Source organism: Dama dama, chromosome X, assembly GCF_033118175.1.
Source record: "Dama dama isolate Ldn47 chromosome X, ASM3311817v1, whole genome shotgun sequence".
In the NCBI taxonomy this organism is placed as follows: Eukaryota; Metazoa; Chordata; class Mammalia; order Artiodactyla; family Cervidae; genus Dama; species Dama dama.
Window position 1 is genome coordinate 100,934,695 of NC_083714.1, and position 16,687 is coordinate 100,951,381.

Consider the following 16,687-nt stretch of genomic DNA (forward strand, 5'->3'; position numbering starts at 1 on the left):
CGGATAGCACATGTCACACGGGACTGAATTGTGGTTTTCTTTTTTATTTACAAAAAGTAGATGTTCACTATTAAAAAAGAAAAGAAACAGAGAAGCTAAAACAAGAAAGAAAGGAAGACATAAATTGAAGGCAAGAAGGAGAAAGAGAAGAGAGAGAAAGAGAGAGGAAGGAAGGGAAAAAGGGAAGGAGGAAGGAAGGGAGGAAGGAAAGAAAGTTGCTTCACCTAAACTCCCAACACCTAGGCATAATCACAATTACATTTTGGGATATGTCCTTCCAATTTTTTTACTTCTGTACATAGTATTTTGTGCCCCCCTTTTTGCTAAACAATATCTTGTGTCATACATGTGACATACTGGAAAACAGTGTTCTGAATTTGTCAACTTACATGTGTGCTTCTCCCCTTATATTGAGATTATTGAGGACTTGGTCTTTTATCTACACATCTCCAGCCCAGCATGGAGCTCACTAAATGTTTGCTGAGTGAATATAAGACTCAGTGCATGGATGGTGAATGGGTCAGTGAGGTTCCAGTCAGGTGAAGGGTTCTTCTTCCATTCCAGTCTCACCATCCCTCCCTGGATACCACCTTCGAGCACCACATTCCAATTTCTCCCTTGGTCCTCTCACCCCCCCATCTCCACCGGCACCCCCATCCCCGACCAGAGCCATCTCTTGGGTACCTTCTTGTCCTGCAGGTCTGTGGAGAGTTCATAGCTGTCCGACAGGGCCTTTGAGCGCTTTATCTCCTCCTCCTCCTGCTTCCTCAGGGCAACACTGGCTGGCTGGAGGCGCGCCCGCTGAGCCCAGGGAAGGCCCACCCCAGCAGGGGGGCCCCCCATATGGCTGCTGGTGGGGGGAAGCTGGCTCAGCCGGTAGGGGGGTTGGCTCCCAGGACTATCAACCGCTGTGCTCAGGTCACTGCCTGGGGCATCACCCTCCACACTGTGGGGATGAGATAAGATGAGCCAGGATGTGGGAACAGGAGACAGGCCTGCTGGGCCAGACTGAGAGTAGGTGGACCAGATCCCTTCCCACAGCACCATCCTCCGCAGCCTCCTCACAGAAACAGAGACCCCAATACTTGAAGGCCAGAGGAGAGCCCTACCCCCAAAGTTGTCTTCTTATTCCCCTCACAGTCCTATCCCTTCCCCTTCAGCCCCGTCCCCTCCCCTTCAGCCCTGTCCCCTCACAGCTCCATCCTCAAATGCCCTCTCCCCCCTCACAGACCCCCACCCCTTCATAGCTCCATCCTTTCAGACTCCTTTCCCTCCAGTCATGTCTTCTCACTGTCTTGTCCCAAGTCCTACTCTACCCTTACAGCCTGGTCCCTTCATGGCCAGGTCCCCTCACAGCCTTATCCTCAGACCCGTTTCCTTCCCCTCCAACCCCTCAAGTTCCTTTTTCTAATCATCTTAGCCGCTAACAGCTCTGTCCCCAAGTCCCCCCTCCCCTGAGGGACCAGTTCCCTTATATCCCCACCCCTCCCCAGACCTCTTCCCCTCCTAGCCCGATCCCCAGAACCATCCCAGATCAGCTCTGTCCCTAGACCTGAGCCTACTCCTACACCCCGCCCACCCAGGCTCTCCCCTGCTCACCCAGCCCTGCCCCCGACAGCCCCACCTCTGCCCCCAGAGGCCTGGGCTCCAGGCCTGGCCAGTTCTCAGTGTCCCCTGGCTGCCAGGCCGAAGGCTCAGTGACAGTGGGAGGCGCCTCCCACCAGCATTCTCACAGGTAAAGAGCTGCCCTGCGGGGCAACTTCCTTTTTCTCCTCATGGCCTCCTCTGCTCAGCTCGGGGGAGGGGAACAAGGGCGAAGAGTGGTAGGAGCAGGGCACTGGGTCTTGCCCGCCCTGGTTACCCAGAGCTGTTGTTCTGCCAGACCTGCTCCCATGGTGCCATGGCAACCAGGCTGCCAGGGAACTCAGGTGGCGACAGAGCCCAGCGCCCTGAGCCCAGGCAGGCACGGTGAGGAGCCACAGAGATGGGAACAATGGAGGGGGTTTGGGAGGGGGCACAGGCAGGGAAAGGTATGGAGGGGGTTGTGGGGGGAATAGGTGTGACTGAGGCCCAGAGAGTGGTCTGGTTTGGGTAGGCACTGGAGCTTTTGGCCAGTGAAAGGGTTAAGGGGCCACTCCCTGGCCCCTACCTGACAGAGGGCAGGGCACAGGACCAGAATGGGGGGCAAGCTGGGGTGGGTGTAGGGAGGCTCCCAGCCATTTCAGGAGTTTGAGCTACAATGTGCTTGCCAGCCTGACAGAAGAGCACTTTGGGCTGGGGGCTTAGGGGCTGGGGGCAGTGGGGTACAGTGGTGCTGGCTCAGGACTAATGAGGGCTCCTGCCCACTGCTCATCCCCGACCCTCCCAACTGTTAATATGCAACACTGTAAGAAGTAAGGTGGAAACAGACTGAGCGGCTGTCCTGAACCCCAAATGATCTCTCCTCCTGGGCCTCTGGGGCCTTTGAAGTCCCCCTTCAGGGGTCAGACCCAGCCCAGTGCCCCCCAGGCATCTAAGATGCACCTCTCTCCCCCTCAGGACTGCAGGATCCCACCCACCAGCCTCTCAAACCTCTCCCCTCCTAGCACATGCCTCCCAGTTTTGATCAACTGGCTCCTTTGTTACGAACCATCCATGGTTCCCACTTGCATTCCTCCAATTGAAAAAAAAGAGAGAGAGAGAGAGATAGCCCAAGTCCTTGTTGTGGTATTTGAGGCTTCTCCAAGACACAGTAGCTAATGTTTTGTTGTTGTTCCGTCACTCAGTTATGTCCAACTTTTTGCAATCCCATGGACTGCAGCACCCCAGGCTTCCCTGTCCTTCACTATCTCCCAGAGTTTGCTCAAACTCATGTCCATTGAGTCGGTGATGCCATCCAACCATCTTATCCTCTGTTGTTTAGTAAGACACTATTCTTGTGCTTAGTCACTCAGTCATGTCTGACTCTTTGCAAAGCTATGGACTGTAGCCTGCCAGGCTCCTCTCTCCATGGGATTCTCCAGGCAAGTATACTGGAGTGGGTTGCCATTTCCTCCTCCAGGAGATCTTCCCCAACCAGGGATCGAACCCAGGTCTCCCACATTGCAGGTAAATTCTTTACCGTCTGAGCCACCAAGGCTACTATTCTTACTGCTTCACATTTAATAACTTGCTTACTCTTCAAAACAACTCTATGAGGTAGGTATTATTAATCATCTTCATTTTACACATAAAGAAACTGAGGCCCAGAAAGGTTAATAACATCTATGGTCACACAGTTATTAATGATAGAGCCAGGATTCAAATCTAGGCAGTCTGACTCCAGAGTTCATACTCTTAAACATTAAGCCACACTGCAGAGTTGGCTACCAGCCCCCTACCCCATCCACTCTTCCCTCCAACCTTGCCCAAATCCTGTTTCTCCCCAATACTCCCATTGTCCTTTCCACCTTCCCAACTGCTCATACAGTACTTTCCACCTGGAATGCTGTCCCTATCATCTTCTGCCATCTGCAATCTGAGAACCCCTCACACATACCCTAGTTCCATCAAGAGTCAGGTCATATGCTACCACTAAGAAGCCCTTCTGAAGCCCGCCTCCAGCCAGAAATGATGGCTGATCCTGTTCAGGGCTCCCACACACAGCACATGTCTGTCCTTCTTTTTATGTAGCAGGTTAGCTTTGGCAAAGCGTGACAGCTATTTGTGTTCCTGACTCCCAGAATCCCAGCACAGGAAGAGAGTTTGGTAATCTCCCTGCTAGGACAGAGCACAAGGCCTGGAACAGAGTAGGTGCTCAGTAAAAGCTTCTGGAGGGAGGAAGTCAGTGAATGAGCTCTGGTGGCTGGGCTAATAAATCCTCTCACCTGAACTCTGACCTCAACTCCAGTCTCCTCTTCCCAATCCATTCTCCATTCTGTGGCTAGAGAGAGCTTTCCAAAGTAGAAATCTGACCATGCTGCTCCCCCACTAAAACCCTTCCATGGCTTCTCATAACTCATTCAACAAATGACAATTGAGCCCTTTCTACATGCCAGGAACAGTGCTAGGTGCTGGAAATATAATCATGAGCAAGACGTGTGAGTTTTGTTCCCTCAGGGAGGTGACATTCTAGTGGGAGAAGAAGACTATAAATATATACTATCATTTCAGGCAAGGAGAAGTGCTAGGAAGGAAAATACAGCAGGGTGATAAAAGGTGCTGTTTTAGATGTGGTAGTCAGAGAAGGGCTTTTTGAATAAATGGCATATAATCAGAGAAGTGAGGGAGCGAGCTGTGTGGTTATCTGAGGCAAGAGCAGTCCAGACAGAGGGTAGAGCCAGTGCAAAGGCCCTGAGGTAGAACTGTACCTGGCATGTTTGAGGAACAGCCAGGAGGCCAGTGTAGCTAGGGCAGAGTCAGCAAGGGGAGATGAGATCAGAGAGGTAATGGGAGCCAAATTGTGAAGGGCACTGAACCCACGATAAAGACTGGTGTTTGCTATGATTGCGATAAGCAGAGAAGGACCATGATCTAACTTATGTTTTACAGGAATCATCATCCACAGGATAACCTCTAGCTTCCTCACCTCACCATAACCTCACCTTCCTCCTTCCTCACCATAACCATGGATGGTTCTCCTGACCAGACCTCTGCCTCATATACCCTCTGCCCCTTTACCCCAACCTGGCGACCTCCTGCTCACTCTTCAACATTTAGCTAAGGTGTGACCTTCAATGTCTTCCTGAGCCCTTCACACGGGATGGCTTACAGACCCCTCTTCTGTGCCGCCATAGGGCCCTGTAGTCAACTCTATCCCTAGAGCAAGGGCATAAATTGGCTCATTGTGTGGGTGTGTGCTTAGTCGTATCCAACTCTTTGCAACCCCATGGGCTGTAGCCCACCAGGCTCCTCTGTCCATGGGACTTCCCAACCAAGAATACTGAGGTGGGTTGCCATGTCCTCCTCCAGGGGATCTTCCTGACCCAGGGATCAAACCTGCATCTCATATGTCTCCTGCATTGGCAAGTGGGTTCTTTACCACTAGTGCCACCTGGGAAGCCCCTTGAAGGCTTACAATTTACTGAGGCAGGCACCAGTTGCCCCATTTTATAGAGGAGAACACTGAGGCAAGAGGTCACATAAACTTGCTAGAGGTCACACAGGATGCAAATCCAGAGCCCAGGCTGCCTTCTCATGACATCTTGTTGCCTCTCCCTACTTCGGGCCCCGCACTGCCCCTGGCTTTCAACTCAGTGGCAGTTCTCCCCTCGAGAGCTCTCTCTTCTGCTTTGGTTGCAAAGGTAATAGTGACAGGGAGGTCAGGCTGTCAACACAGCCTCCTAAAAAGAACAGAGATTGAAGGCATCATACACATTGCTGAAGGAGTGGGACCTGGGGACATGGGATCCCTTAACTCAGAACCCCCAGAACACCAAGGAACATGCTAATAATGTGGAAAAATCTCTTATATAGACTCATATTCTGTGTCTCTCACTCACACACACACATGCACACGCACACGCACGCATGCACACACACACACACAGAACATGTTGTGCAGTAACAAGCTGGGTGGACCTAGGTTCAGGTCCTGATGGCCATCCACCCGCTGTGTGTGTCTCTATCTCTATGCACCTCAGTTTCTCATCTTCATGGAGTTCAAAATGCTATTCCCTTTTTGGATTCCTGGACTTCAGAAAGGCCCTGGGAGACCTACCTCTCCCCAGACTCCTCCCAGCCAGGAGCAGGAGCAAAGAAAACACACACACACACACACACACATATACCTGTGCATTACACAAACAACCACAGTATTAAGCTGCAAGTTCTCAGGACTGGGGAATGAAGGAAGTGCTGGGGGAGCTCAGGAGAAATTTTTCTTGCTGGGGAGGGGGCCAGGGGCTAAGCAGAATAAAAATAAACTCTCACTTAGAGTGCACCTTCCCTGTGTCAGGCATTTTCTGCACGTATTTTAACTGCATGGCAAATGGGAAAGAAGAAATTCGATTTTGCAGGTGAGGAGAAGGCTCCAAGGGGAAAAGTTAAGCCAAAGGTCTCAGGACTAGCAAGTGGCAGAAAAGGAATTCAAAGCCCAGAGCCTGTGCTAGTTCCCCTACTGCCTTGAAGACTTCCTGGAGTGGGTGGAGTGGGGGAGCTATGGAATAGGGCCTTGCCTAGGAGGAGCTGGTAGAGATGAGGTGTGAAGGACCCTGGGAGCCAAGGCACTATGATGGGGAGAAGTGGGGCAGGATGGGCTATAGCGATTCGGGGTAGCATGCCCATGGCAGGGGCACTGACCCACTCCGGCTGCTGCCCCTAATGGGAGGTCTCTCTCCCTCCTTCCCTTTATTGGCACTGCCCAGAGCCAGGCAGCCAGCAGGGGATGGAATCAGGATGCAGTTGCCATGGAAATGAATGGGGGCTGTTGCTATGGATACCATAAGATGAGGGTAAGAGGAAGCTAGGGATGCTGAGGACTATCCCCACGACAACTTGGGCTGAAGCGGGGGACCGGAAGTTAGAGACAAGAAAACATGACAAGGAGGTCAGCACACCTAGAAAGCGTTGGGCTCTGGAGGAAGACTGGGCAAGGAGACCAGACCCAGCAGGGCCTGGGGGCAGAGGGGCGGAGGGACTGCTGTCACCTCCCTCTCCCCTGACAGCTTTTCAGCAAGCTGTTTCTGCTGCCCAATCCCAGCGCCATGGAGACTCCAAACCTGAGGCCAGCCCGGCTTGGTACAGTGACTCGCAGGGAAGGGGGAAGCCATTGCAAGGGCTTGTTGAGTACCCAGCGGGCAACGTAGGCTTGGGAGCACAGAGATCAGGTTTGAATCTCAGCTCTGCTTCCTTTGCAGCCCTAAAAATAATAGCTGTCATTTACTAAGGACCTACTTTTAGCTAGGCCCAGCAACTCTGCAAGATCTGGGTTGTTTCCCTTGAAGGGGATAATACAGATGAAGAAACTGAGATGCAGAAAGATGAAGTCATTTGCCCAAAGTCTGAATGTTCAGCAGTGCAGGATCCAGGAATCAAATCATCGCTCATGCCTGTACCCACCAACCCAGCACCGAGCAGTCCTTCTGGAGCCATTCTCCAGCTCCTCTCACTGTGTGCCTTCACACAGTGGCACACAGAGGGCCAGACGCTGAGTAAATATTTGTGGAGTGTTTGAGTGAGAAAGTGACCCAGGAGAAAGCAGAAAAGACTGAGGTTAAATAGAAGAAGTGCCTGCCTTTGAGAGCAATGACTCACTGGTTTGCCTGGCCAAGGGTAGAAGATGCTCAGAACCAGCATGGACTTTTTGAACCATCTAATTCCAGAGATCCAAATTAAGGCTCACAAAGTCAAAGTGACTTGCTTGCTCAGGGTCACACAGGATGAGAACCCCAATTTCCTATCTTCAAGGCCAGTGTCCCACTTGCAGCTTTTTAGCTGAATCCGTCTAGTCCCCACCCCACACCCAGCCCCTTGAAGCTCCTAGATGTTGGCGACAGCAGGCCTCTTGCACTTCCCAGGCTATGGCAAGCTGATCCATAGTGCCACGCCTGTGCCCAATCTTTTAGCTTCTGTCCATGGTGTCCTCCCTCTCTCCTCCACCTGCAACCTTCACTGATCTGGCTGAGCTCATCTCATTTTGTGGCGCCCCGAGCAGGCCAGACCTCCTAGGAAGTTGGTTCTGACTCACTCCCATTCCCCATCAGATACCATCCCTTTATGTTTTGTGCATACTCATGTCATAGGCCGTCCTTGTCACTGGCTAACCTGAGATTCTCTGTTGAAGTGTTCATTGCCTACACTGCTCCTGTTTCCCATGGGCGGTGGCCTGGTCTGATTTACTGCTGTGGACCCTCCCTATGCTCAGGCCAGCAGCTACCTTGGTCCCCTAAGACCAGAGCTGGCAGTCATGTGTGTGTGACCATCTAGCTTGACAACTGCCACCCTAAAAGCCACAGCTCCACATGCTCAAAAGCCACTGACACATATTCTTATGATTATCTCCACCTGGGACACACAGAGAGACTGCCAGGCACAGAAATTTGCCATCTCACACAATCGACCTCACACACCCAGAATCCCTCACACCCAGCCTCATACAATCACATTTCCTCAGATACACAACAGTGTACAACCTCTCATTCTTCTTTCACCTGCTGGCCTCATGCATACATGTGCACAGGCACACACGTTTCCCTCACAACTGATAGAAACCTTCCCCATTCCCATACCATAGGCCCTCACTGACTTCAGTTGCCTACACAGGAGTCTACACCCCCATATCTCCCATGATACCCATCTGATCTTCAGTTGAGCCCCTGTGCCCCTCAACTTTCATCTCCAATCAAATGAAGGGTAAAATGGTCTCTCCCTCCACAGCCAAAGGTCACCTAGACTCACACACCCAGCTCGAACACAGCAATCTACATACCATTCCCCAATACAACCCTGGAGCTCTCCACCAGGTTTTGGTCCATGCTGTACCTGACTCTCTAATGCCTCCTCACCTCTCAAACCATCTATTCAAACCCTTCCCATTCTTGCCCCTCTTCCGCCAGCAATCCTTGGACACCACCACCCCCAAATAAATGATCCTGACATCTCCCTCTTCTTTGGGCCAGGAACATATTTTGCTCATTACTGAAGCCATATCTGCTCATTCACTTCCGCCCTTCAGGAAAGTACCCTGCCTACTTTCCCAAAGGAATTTGCATCTCCCCTGAGAGATGGAGAACTTATGGAGAACACAGTCACTGTCTTACTTTTGGTCTCTCATGGTATTTAGCTTGAAGCCTTGCACACAGTAGGTATTTGAGCAATGTCTTCTGGAAGAGTAAATAAAGGAGACAGGAAGGGACAGAGGGAGGGGAGAAATAAATGAGAATTTGAATGAGTGAGTGAGGAGCTGAGTTGAGTGCCTAAGTCAGTTAAGCAATGAGTGAAGAGTGAGGCGAGCCTCTGGAAAACTACTGGAGCATGTGAAGGGTATGTTGAAGGGAGGAGGGAAAGAAAGGAGAGGAGAGACTCTCACCTGGGCCTTAATCAAAATAGGAGCCACCAATCACTGTGCAGTTGCCAACCATGCATTAGACCCTATGCTGAGCTCCTTGTGTTTCTTCTTGCTAATCTTCATGACAACCCACAGAGGTAGATCTATTCTCACTATACTCAGGAAGAAAATGAAGCTCAAGGAGAAGAAAATATTTGCCCAAGGTTATACAGAGAGTAAGTGGCAGAACCATAAGGTAAACTCAGATTTGTCTAATGCAAAAAAAAAAAAAAAAAGCAAGGCTCAGAAAGGGAAAGCAGGGGCAACAGGCCCACTTGGGAGTCTCCTGGCTTTGCTCCTAACACAGACTCATCACGCAAGGTGCAGGTCCTACAGCTCACAGACGGCACCTTCTGCCTTCCTGCCAACAGCCTCTGGGGATTCTTAGAACCAGCCTCTGGCAGGTGCAGGAAATATTTAGGGTCATTGCATCTGGAGGCAGTGGCTTTCCCTCAGACTCCGAGATCCCTAAAGCTGTAGAATCGGAACCTTGAAAGTACAAAATCAAGGACTCGTAACATCACAGAATGTTAAAAGCATACCATCAGAATTTTTTAAATGGTAGAATCATGAAATCTTAAAACCACCGTATTGTAGAATCCCCAAATCACAGCATCATAGAAATAGAAACCACAGAATTGGATGGAATGTGTCACTGAATTATCCTCTCTTAAATTCATGTAATCATAGTTTCCTAAAATTGTACCATCTCAGATTCATAGAATGTCAGAGTTGGAGGAGCCCTTAGAGATCCTCTGGTCCAACTCCCCCTCCTCCTTTTACACATGGGGAAACTGGGTAGCAGAGAGGCCAAGTCACGTGTGCCAAGTTGACCAGCTCATGCCACCTCAGGCTGAAGAAGGCTCTAGGCTTGCCCATGGCAAGAGCGCCACACCATTCATTCATTTATTGAGTGCCTTCTGGATGTTGACAATACCAGGAATCAAACCCTACTCTCTTTCGAGCCCCTGTTCCCAGCCCTGGATAGGAAACAGGGTAAGGCCCTAGTGGAGATGGGGAGAGGGAAGTGGGGTAGGGTGGAATATACATCAGACAGAGAGAAGAGATCAGCTTTTATTGATGGAAATTCTTTTGTACACAGCGACACGCACTCTGAAAGGCCTTTTCCTCCTGATCATATTTACAGAGCACTATGGGAGCGGCAGGGGGCACAGGATGAGACCGTCAAGCAGAAGAGATGGCAGCAATGGCCACAGCGAGGGAACGAGCAGGCTGGGTCCCAACCCCTTCTGGTCCTCTAAGCCCTAGGCACCCTGCATCTCTGTTTGTGCTCACAGAGGACAGAGGTAGGTCCTTGGGATGTCATTTGGAGACCTCTCCAGGAGTGGCAGGCTCCAGGGTGCCTGGGAAGTGGGGTGCGGGTACGGGAGGGTCCAGGTTTCAAGCTCCAAGCTCTGCTGCTCCCACATTTTAGTCAGACCAAGGGCTCCAGCCTTTATAATTCGGGGGCTGGAGTCCAGGGGAGACAGCAGCAGGGGTGGGAATTCCAAGAAGGGAGTGGGCAAAGATGGGGCAGGATGCTTGCCCATCTGGTTCCTGAAGCAGGGACGGGGTCCCATGGGGGATCGCGGGGGTGGGGGCTGGTTAAGGCTTTTGCTTCTGCATAGAAAATGACCCTTGTCCTCTCAGTTACCGAGAGGAGGGACTACTGCACTCGGAGGCCGGACAGCAGAACTGATGAGCGTCTTCCTCTTCCTCTTCCTCAGTCTCCTCCTCCTCCTCCTCTTCCCTGGGGCCAGGAAGGGCAGGGTAGAGGCCACAGGCGGCGGGTGACAGAGAGAGGCAGAGGCATTAGTTTGCAGAGCAGGGGAGATACAAGAAGGACTGGAACCAGGGAGGTGGGGCTAGGATGGGGGTTGGAAATGGGAAGGCCAGTGTGACCAACAGGGCCACACCCATCTCAGTCTCCGAGGAGCCTGTTGCTAGTCCCCCTCTGGGACTGGCCCTCCCCACACTCAGGCTGGGCTCCAACTTAAGGTTACACCCAGAGTAAGTAAACTCCCTTTCTGATCAGACTGGTGCCCAACCTTCATTTTAATATAAATAGTAGCAACCAGCTCTGTGCTGGCACTTTGCATGCATCATCTAATTTAACCCCTGCAACAACTCTGCAACACTTTAAAGATGAAGGAATTGAAGTTGAGAGAGATTAGATAACTGCCCAAAGTCACACAGCTGGATTAGTGGTAGAGTCAGGATTTAAACCTGGAAGTTCTTGGAGCTCCAAGTCTCAGACTCTGCCCAGCAGGTCCTTTGGGTGGACTTGGTACTATCTCCAGAAATCCATCCTGCCCTTGAAGGACAAAGATTTGTATCTCCTGAAGACTTCAGGGTTTGGAATGTGGGAGATGCTTAGAAATGGAGTGTGTGAAGTCCACAGCTTTGGAAGCAAACAGACCTGGGTTCTGAGACCAGCTCTACAAGTGCTTCTAGGCTGTGGCCCCAGGCATGTTAATGCCCCTCTTGGAGCCTTGGTTTCCTCATCTGTAAAAATGGGACTTATGGTGCCAACCTTACAGGATTGTTGCAAGGACTGGAATACATGTCAAGTGCCTGGCAAACAAGAGCAATAGGAACATGGAGATGGTGATGAACTGTTCAGGAACTGAACCTAATTAACAAGGTAGCCCTTTGCACTCACACAGAAGCACCACAGTGGTAGGAGGAATCATTGCAGGAACAAGCACACGTTTCTCGGGTCTTGCAGAACAGTACCAGGGACCAGTCACTGGAGTTGGACTACAGTTTCATGGGGTGGATGGACAGGCAGGGGAGCTGGGGCAGGACCAGGTGTCTTGGGAGTGAAAAGGCTGACAGATCTCCTAAGGATAGTGAATGAAACAGTCTTACCCCACTCCCAGATCCCTTGGCTTGGGGGATGAAGGAAATATGGAATCCAGGGTACTGGAGGATCAGGAAGACATGGGAAGGAAAGAGGATAGGCAAAGGGAAGGCACTGCTGTCCATGTGACAGACAAGGGTGCATGGGTGCCCGCAGGGGCGTACACACACACACACACACACACACACACACACACACACACACTCCTCATACTCAGAGCTCCCTCTGACACATTGTTCCACAGACTCACTGAGTCAGCAAAACCACATGAGCCAGGGCTCCAGTCCTGGGCAAACAGCTCCTCCTTTCAGAGTCTCCCATTCCTCATCTATAAAAGGAGACAGAAACTCCACACTTCTCAAGGCTATCACGAGTAACAAATGATCTTCCAGTCCCCCAGCTCGCTCCCCTCCTATCCGAGCCAGGCCCCTGCTACCCTTCACCTGACACTGCAGTCATCTCCTGATTTTCTCTCTCTACTCTCCTGGACCACTTTAGGCTTCCTATACCCCACCTTTGAGTGTGAATCTCCTGCTCAGACACCCACCTCAGCTCCCCCTTTGCTTCCTGCATAAAGTTCAGATTCCTCAACCTGACATTCAAAGCTCCCCACCCTATGGCCTCACCTGGCCTTTCCTGTCAGGTGGAAGAAGCATAGGCTTTAGAATTAGACAGACCAGGGTTTAAGTATCAGCCCCACCATCTACTATCTAGGTAACCTTGAGTCCATTTCTTCACCTCTCTAGGACATACTTTTCTTATCTGCAAAATGAGGAAACACCTATTCTGTAGGTTATGGTGGGAGTAAGTGAATTCAAGTATGTAAAGCACCTGCCACAGGGTAGGTGCCGCACACATGGTAACTATTATTGTGACCGTCAGCATCAGTGGCATCAATGTTATCCTGCTCACTCCAGCCCAGCCTTCATGAAACTAGCTGTCAGCATGAAGCAGCCTTTTCATGCCTCTATGCTTTTGCTGACTCTGTTTCTTCTTCCTGCACAGAGCTTTGCCCATTGAAATCCTACCTGAACTTCACAACCCAGCTCAATTGCTGCTTCTTGCAGGAAGTCCTCCCTGACTTCCAACCAGAAATATTCTTTGCTTCTTCCTAGCTCCAGCATCCATGCTCTCCATGTTGTTGCTTTGAACTTTTCCAAGGCATTTCTTTCACCAATCCCCTCAATGCCCTTGTATTCCCCCCACCACCATTATCTCTGCTTTCCTTCCCTGTGGGAAAGAGAGGACACCTATACTATTTAAGGCCAGTCTCTCCACCCAGGCTCTGGAGCCCACCCCTGCTACCTCCTCCATAACAATCATCCCCTCTCCCTCCAGTATTTCAACCTCTCCCTCTCTGTTGCCTCCTTCCTACCAACATTTATAGAAGCTCAAGTCTCTCCCATCTGGGAACAAAAACCCTCTATCTGCCCCCACATCTCCCTCAAGCAATCACTGTCCCTCTCTCCCCTTCACAGCTAAGCTTCTTGAGAAATTCGTCTACACTGGCCATCTCCACTTCAGTACCTCCCACGGGTTCTTCAACCCACTGCAATCTGCCTCATGTGCCCACCGAGCCACAGAAACTCTTCTTAGTAAGGTCGCCCAGGACCTCCCACTGGTTAAAGCCAATAGACTTTCTCCCACCCTCATCTTACTTCTCCCAGCTATAACATTTGCCACTCTTAACAAGCCCCTCCTGTGTGCAGACGGCTCTTCCCTTCCTCTGCTTCCATGAGCCCACTCCCTGCTGGTTTTCCTCCTACTTCTCAGGACCACCCCCAGCTCCTCTTCCTCTCCCCATTCCTTATATGTTGGTACCTCTTCTCCAGTTCTGCTCTGGTCCTCTTCTCTTTCACTCCACACTCACTGTCCAGGGATCTCATTCCATTCCATAATTTCAGGTATGGCTGAGGACCCCCACATCTGTCTCTCTCTAGCATGGACCTCTCTCCTGGGTCCCAGACCCACCAAGCCTAATGCTTGCTGGAAGCTCCACCAAGGTGGTCCTTAGGGCCTTCAGAGCTCACAGGGACCTCTCACTGAGCATCTTACCACTGCAAACCTATCCTCCTGCATTTCCCACCTTCGTGAAGGGGCGCCACCATCCAGTGGCCCAAGCCTAGATTCTTCCTGTTCCTTTAGCAAGTGAAGTGAAAGTCACTCAATCGTGTCCGACTCTTTGTGACCTCATTGACTATACAATCTATGGAATTCTCTAGGCCAGAATACTGGAGTGGGTAGCCTTTCCCTTCCCCAGGGGATCTTCCCAACCCAGGGATTGAACCCAGGTCTCCCACATTGCAGGCAGATTCTTTACCAACTGAGCCACAAGGCAAGCCCAAGAAGACTGGAGTGGGAAGCCTATCCCTTCTCCAGGGAATCTTCTCGACCCAGGAATCAAACCAGGGTCTGCTGCATTGCAAGCAGATTCTTTACCAACTGAGCTGTCAGGGAAGCCCTTCAGCAAGTCAGCCACCAAGTCCTTCTGATTCTACCCCCCTAAATAGCTCTAAAAGACTACACATGATCTGGCTCTTGCTAACTCATCATCGACTCCTCTTGCCCCTCACTCACTCTTTCTCCAATCATAATGGTCTCCCTGCCATCCCTCAAACATAACAAGCCCACTCCTGCCTCAGGGTTTTTGCACTCGCTGAAACATCATTCCCCAGATAGGTGTGGCACCAGACACAAGCTATTAATATATATTTAGTTGCTTATTTATTATCCGTCTCATCCACTATAAGATCCATCAGGGCAGGCATCTGTTTTGTTTACTGCTATATCTCTAATGCCCAACACACTGTCTAGCACTCAATAAATATTTTTTAAATAAATGAATCCACTGCCAGGCCTGAGCACAGGCAGCTCACCGTGAACTCCAATCTTGGTCATCTCCACCCCCACTATCTGTTCAGCCTCTGACTCCAGTTCTCTCTTCCTCCCAATCATCTCTCAAATCCACTTCCTCTGCTCCCTCCCCATGGCCACTGCCTTAGCTGGTTGTGCTTGTGCTGTACTTAGTCACTCAGTGGTATCCGACCTTTTGCGACCCCATGACTGTAGCCCGCCAGGCTCCTCTGTCCATGGGGATTGTCCAGGCAAGAATATTGGAGTGGGTCGCCATTTCCTCCTCCAGGGGATCTTTCCAACCCGGGGATCGAACCCAGGTCTCCCACATTGCAGGCAGATTCTTTACCCTCTGAGCCACCAGGGAAGCCCAAGAATACTGGAGTGTCCAGGGGAACTTTCCAACCTAGAAATTGAACCAGGGTCTCCTGCACTGCAGGCAGTTTCTTCACCAGTTGAGCTACCCGGGAAGCCCTACCTTAGCTTACCTCTCTTGGATTACTGGAACAGTCTCCTCCCTGGTTTCCCTTCCTTCTAAAATGCTAACTTGATCATGTTACCTTCCCTCTTCAAGAGCTGCTCGTAGCTCTCCAGCTGCCTACCATGACAAAGGAGCCCGGACTCCACAAACGGCTGTCTGAGGTATATCTAATCTCTGCCTCAGTGTACAGCCTTACTATTTCTCACCTCTAGGCGTCAGCATTCACTCTCAGAGCATCTTCTCCTATCTCTATCACTCAAAATCTTTACAGACATTGGATGATTGGCTCAAACACCACTTTCTTCAGGAAAATAAATACGTGACTCACAAACCAGAAATAATTCCTCTCCAATATGCATAGAGAAATAAGTATCTCCAGTGTCACTCAGGATCTCCAAGAACCAGGACGGTAGTTGGCAATTCAATTATATCTGAGACCATGGACTTTGGGTGCTGGGCGAGCATTAATAGAGGTTCCCTTTGCCTCCTGCACTATTACCCTGGATTCACGTCTCTGGGGCCCTCTGCTAACACTGACTTATCTTTGCCTTCTCCCTTTCTCTCACCTGCTGTTGGGTCTATCTCATTAATAACTCTCAAAGGATTTAGATTCCATAAGGTGAAATTAAAATGCTTCTTTGCGAACAGTGTCCATTGGAGTAAAGCAACACAGTAGCACTGCTCCAAGTCATTTCTTCAATGCCAACACCCCAGTTTAGGCCTTCTAGCTGGCCTCCATGCATATGATCCATTTTTCATACTGACTGCTAATGTGATGTTTCTAAAACACAAATTTTACCAAATTTTTCTATTAGCATCCATTCACATGACACTTCATCACTAGCAACACTGGTTCTTAACTTTTCCTGGAGGAACACAAAACTCTTTATGCATTTAATGAAAGCCAGGAACCATCTCCCCAACAGCAAATCCATACAACCAGATAAACACAACATTTTGCATTCAATTTCAGGAGGTTCCCAGGCCACCTGAAGCCATTTGGGACCCGTGCAACCCAGGCTCTTAAACCTCTGGCTCTACCCAACAACATCCAGGTTCTTGTGCATATGCTATTCCTTCTGCCTGGAATATTCTGGCACTCTTCACCCTTTCCCCTGGCTGCCTCTGAATCATCCTCTAAGACTCAGCTCTTAGGCTGAGATGACCTGCACCAGCCCTAGGTAGGGCTAGATCTCTCACTGCTGTGGAAACCACTCCACAGTACCTCCCACCCTGTGCTCTCCTTTGTCATAGCCCTCCTCAGTCTCCCCAGCTGACTGGGAATTTGTGGAAGGCAAGAACCATTACCCAGCACAGGCCCTGGCCACAGCAGAATTCCCTAAGTGTCTATTGAAATGAACATTAATAATAGCTACCCTTTTTTTTTTTGAGCACTCATTATGTGCCAGGCACTGAACAAGGTGAATTCTATTTATGATCTCTTCTACCCCTCAATAAATAAACCCTATGATGCTGGTGGTTCTTT

General features: G+C 50.5%; 1 protein-coding gene across 5 annotated transcripts in view; it reads right to left on the reverse strand.

Annotated features, from left to right (window-relative positions):
• The window catches only part of IQSEC2 (IQ motif and Sec7 domain ArfGEF 2), a 76,750-nt gene that overhangs the window by 18,588 nt on the left and 41,475 nt on the right, over positions 1-16,687 (reverse strand). For 4 of the 5 annotated variants that reach the window (XM_061138000.1, XM_061138002.1, XM_061138001.1 and 1 more), the window contains one exon: positions 685-946. The exons of the other annotated variant lie outside the window; for it this stretch is intronic. In XM_061138000.1, the coding sequence (XP_060993983.1) occupies positions 685-946 (262 nt within the window). The remainder of the gene's footprint in view (positions 1-684; positions 947-16,687) is intronic. 5 annotated transcript variants of the gene reach the window in all.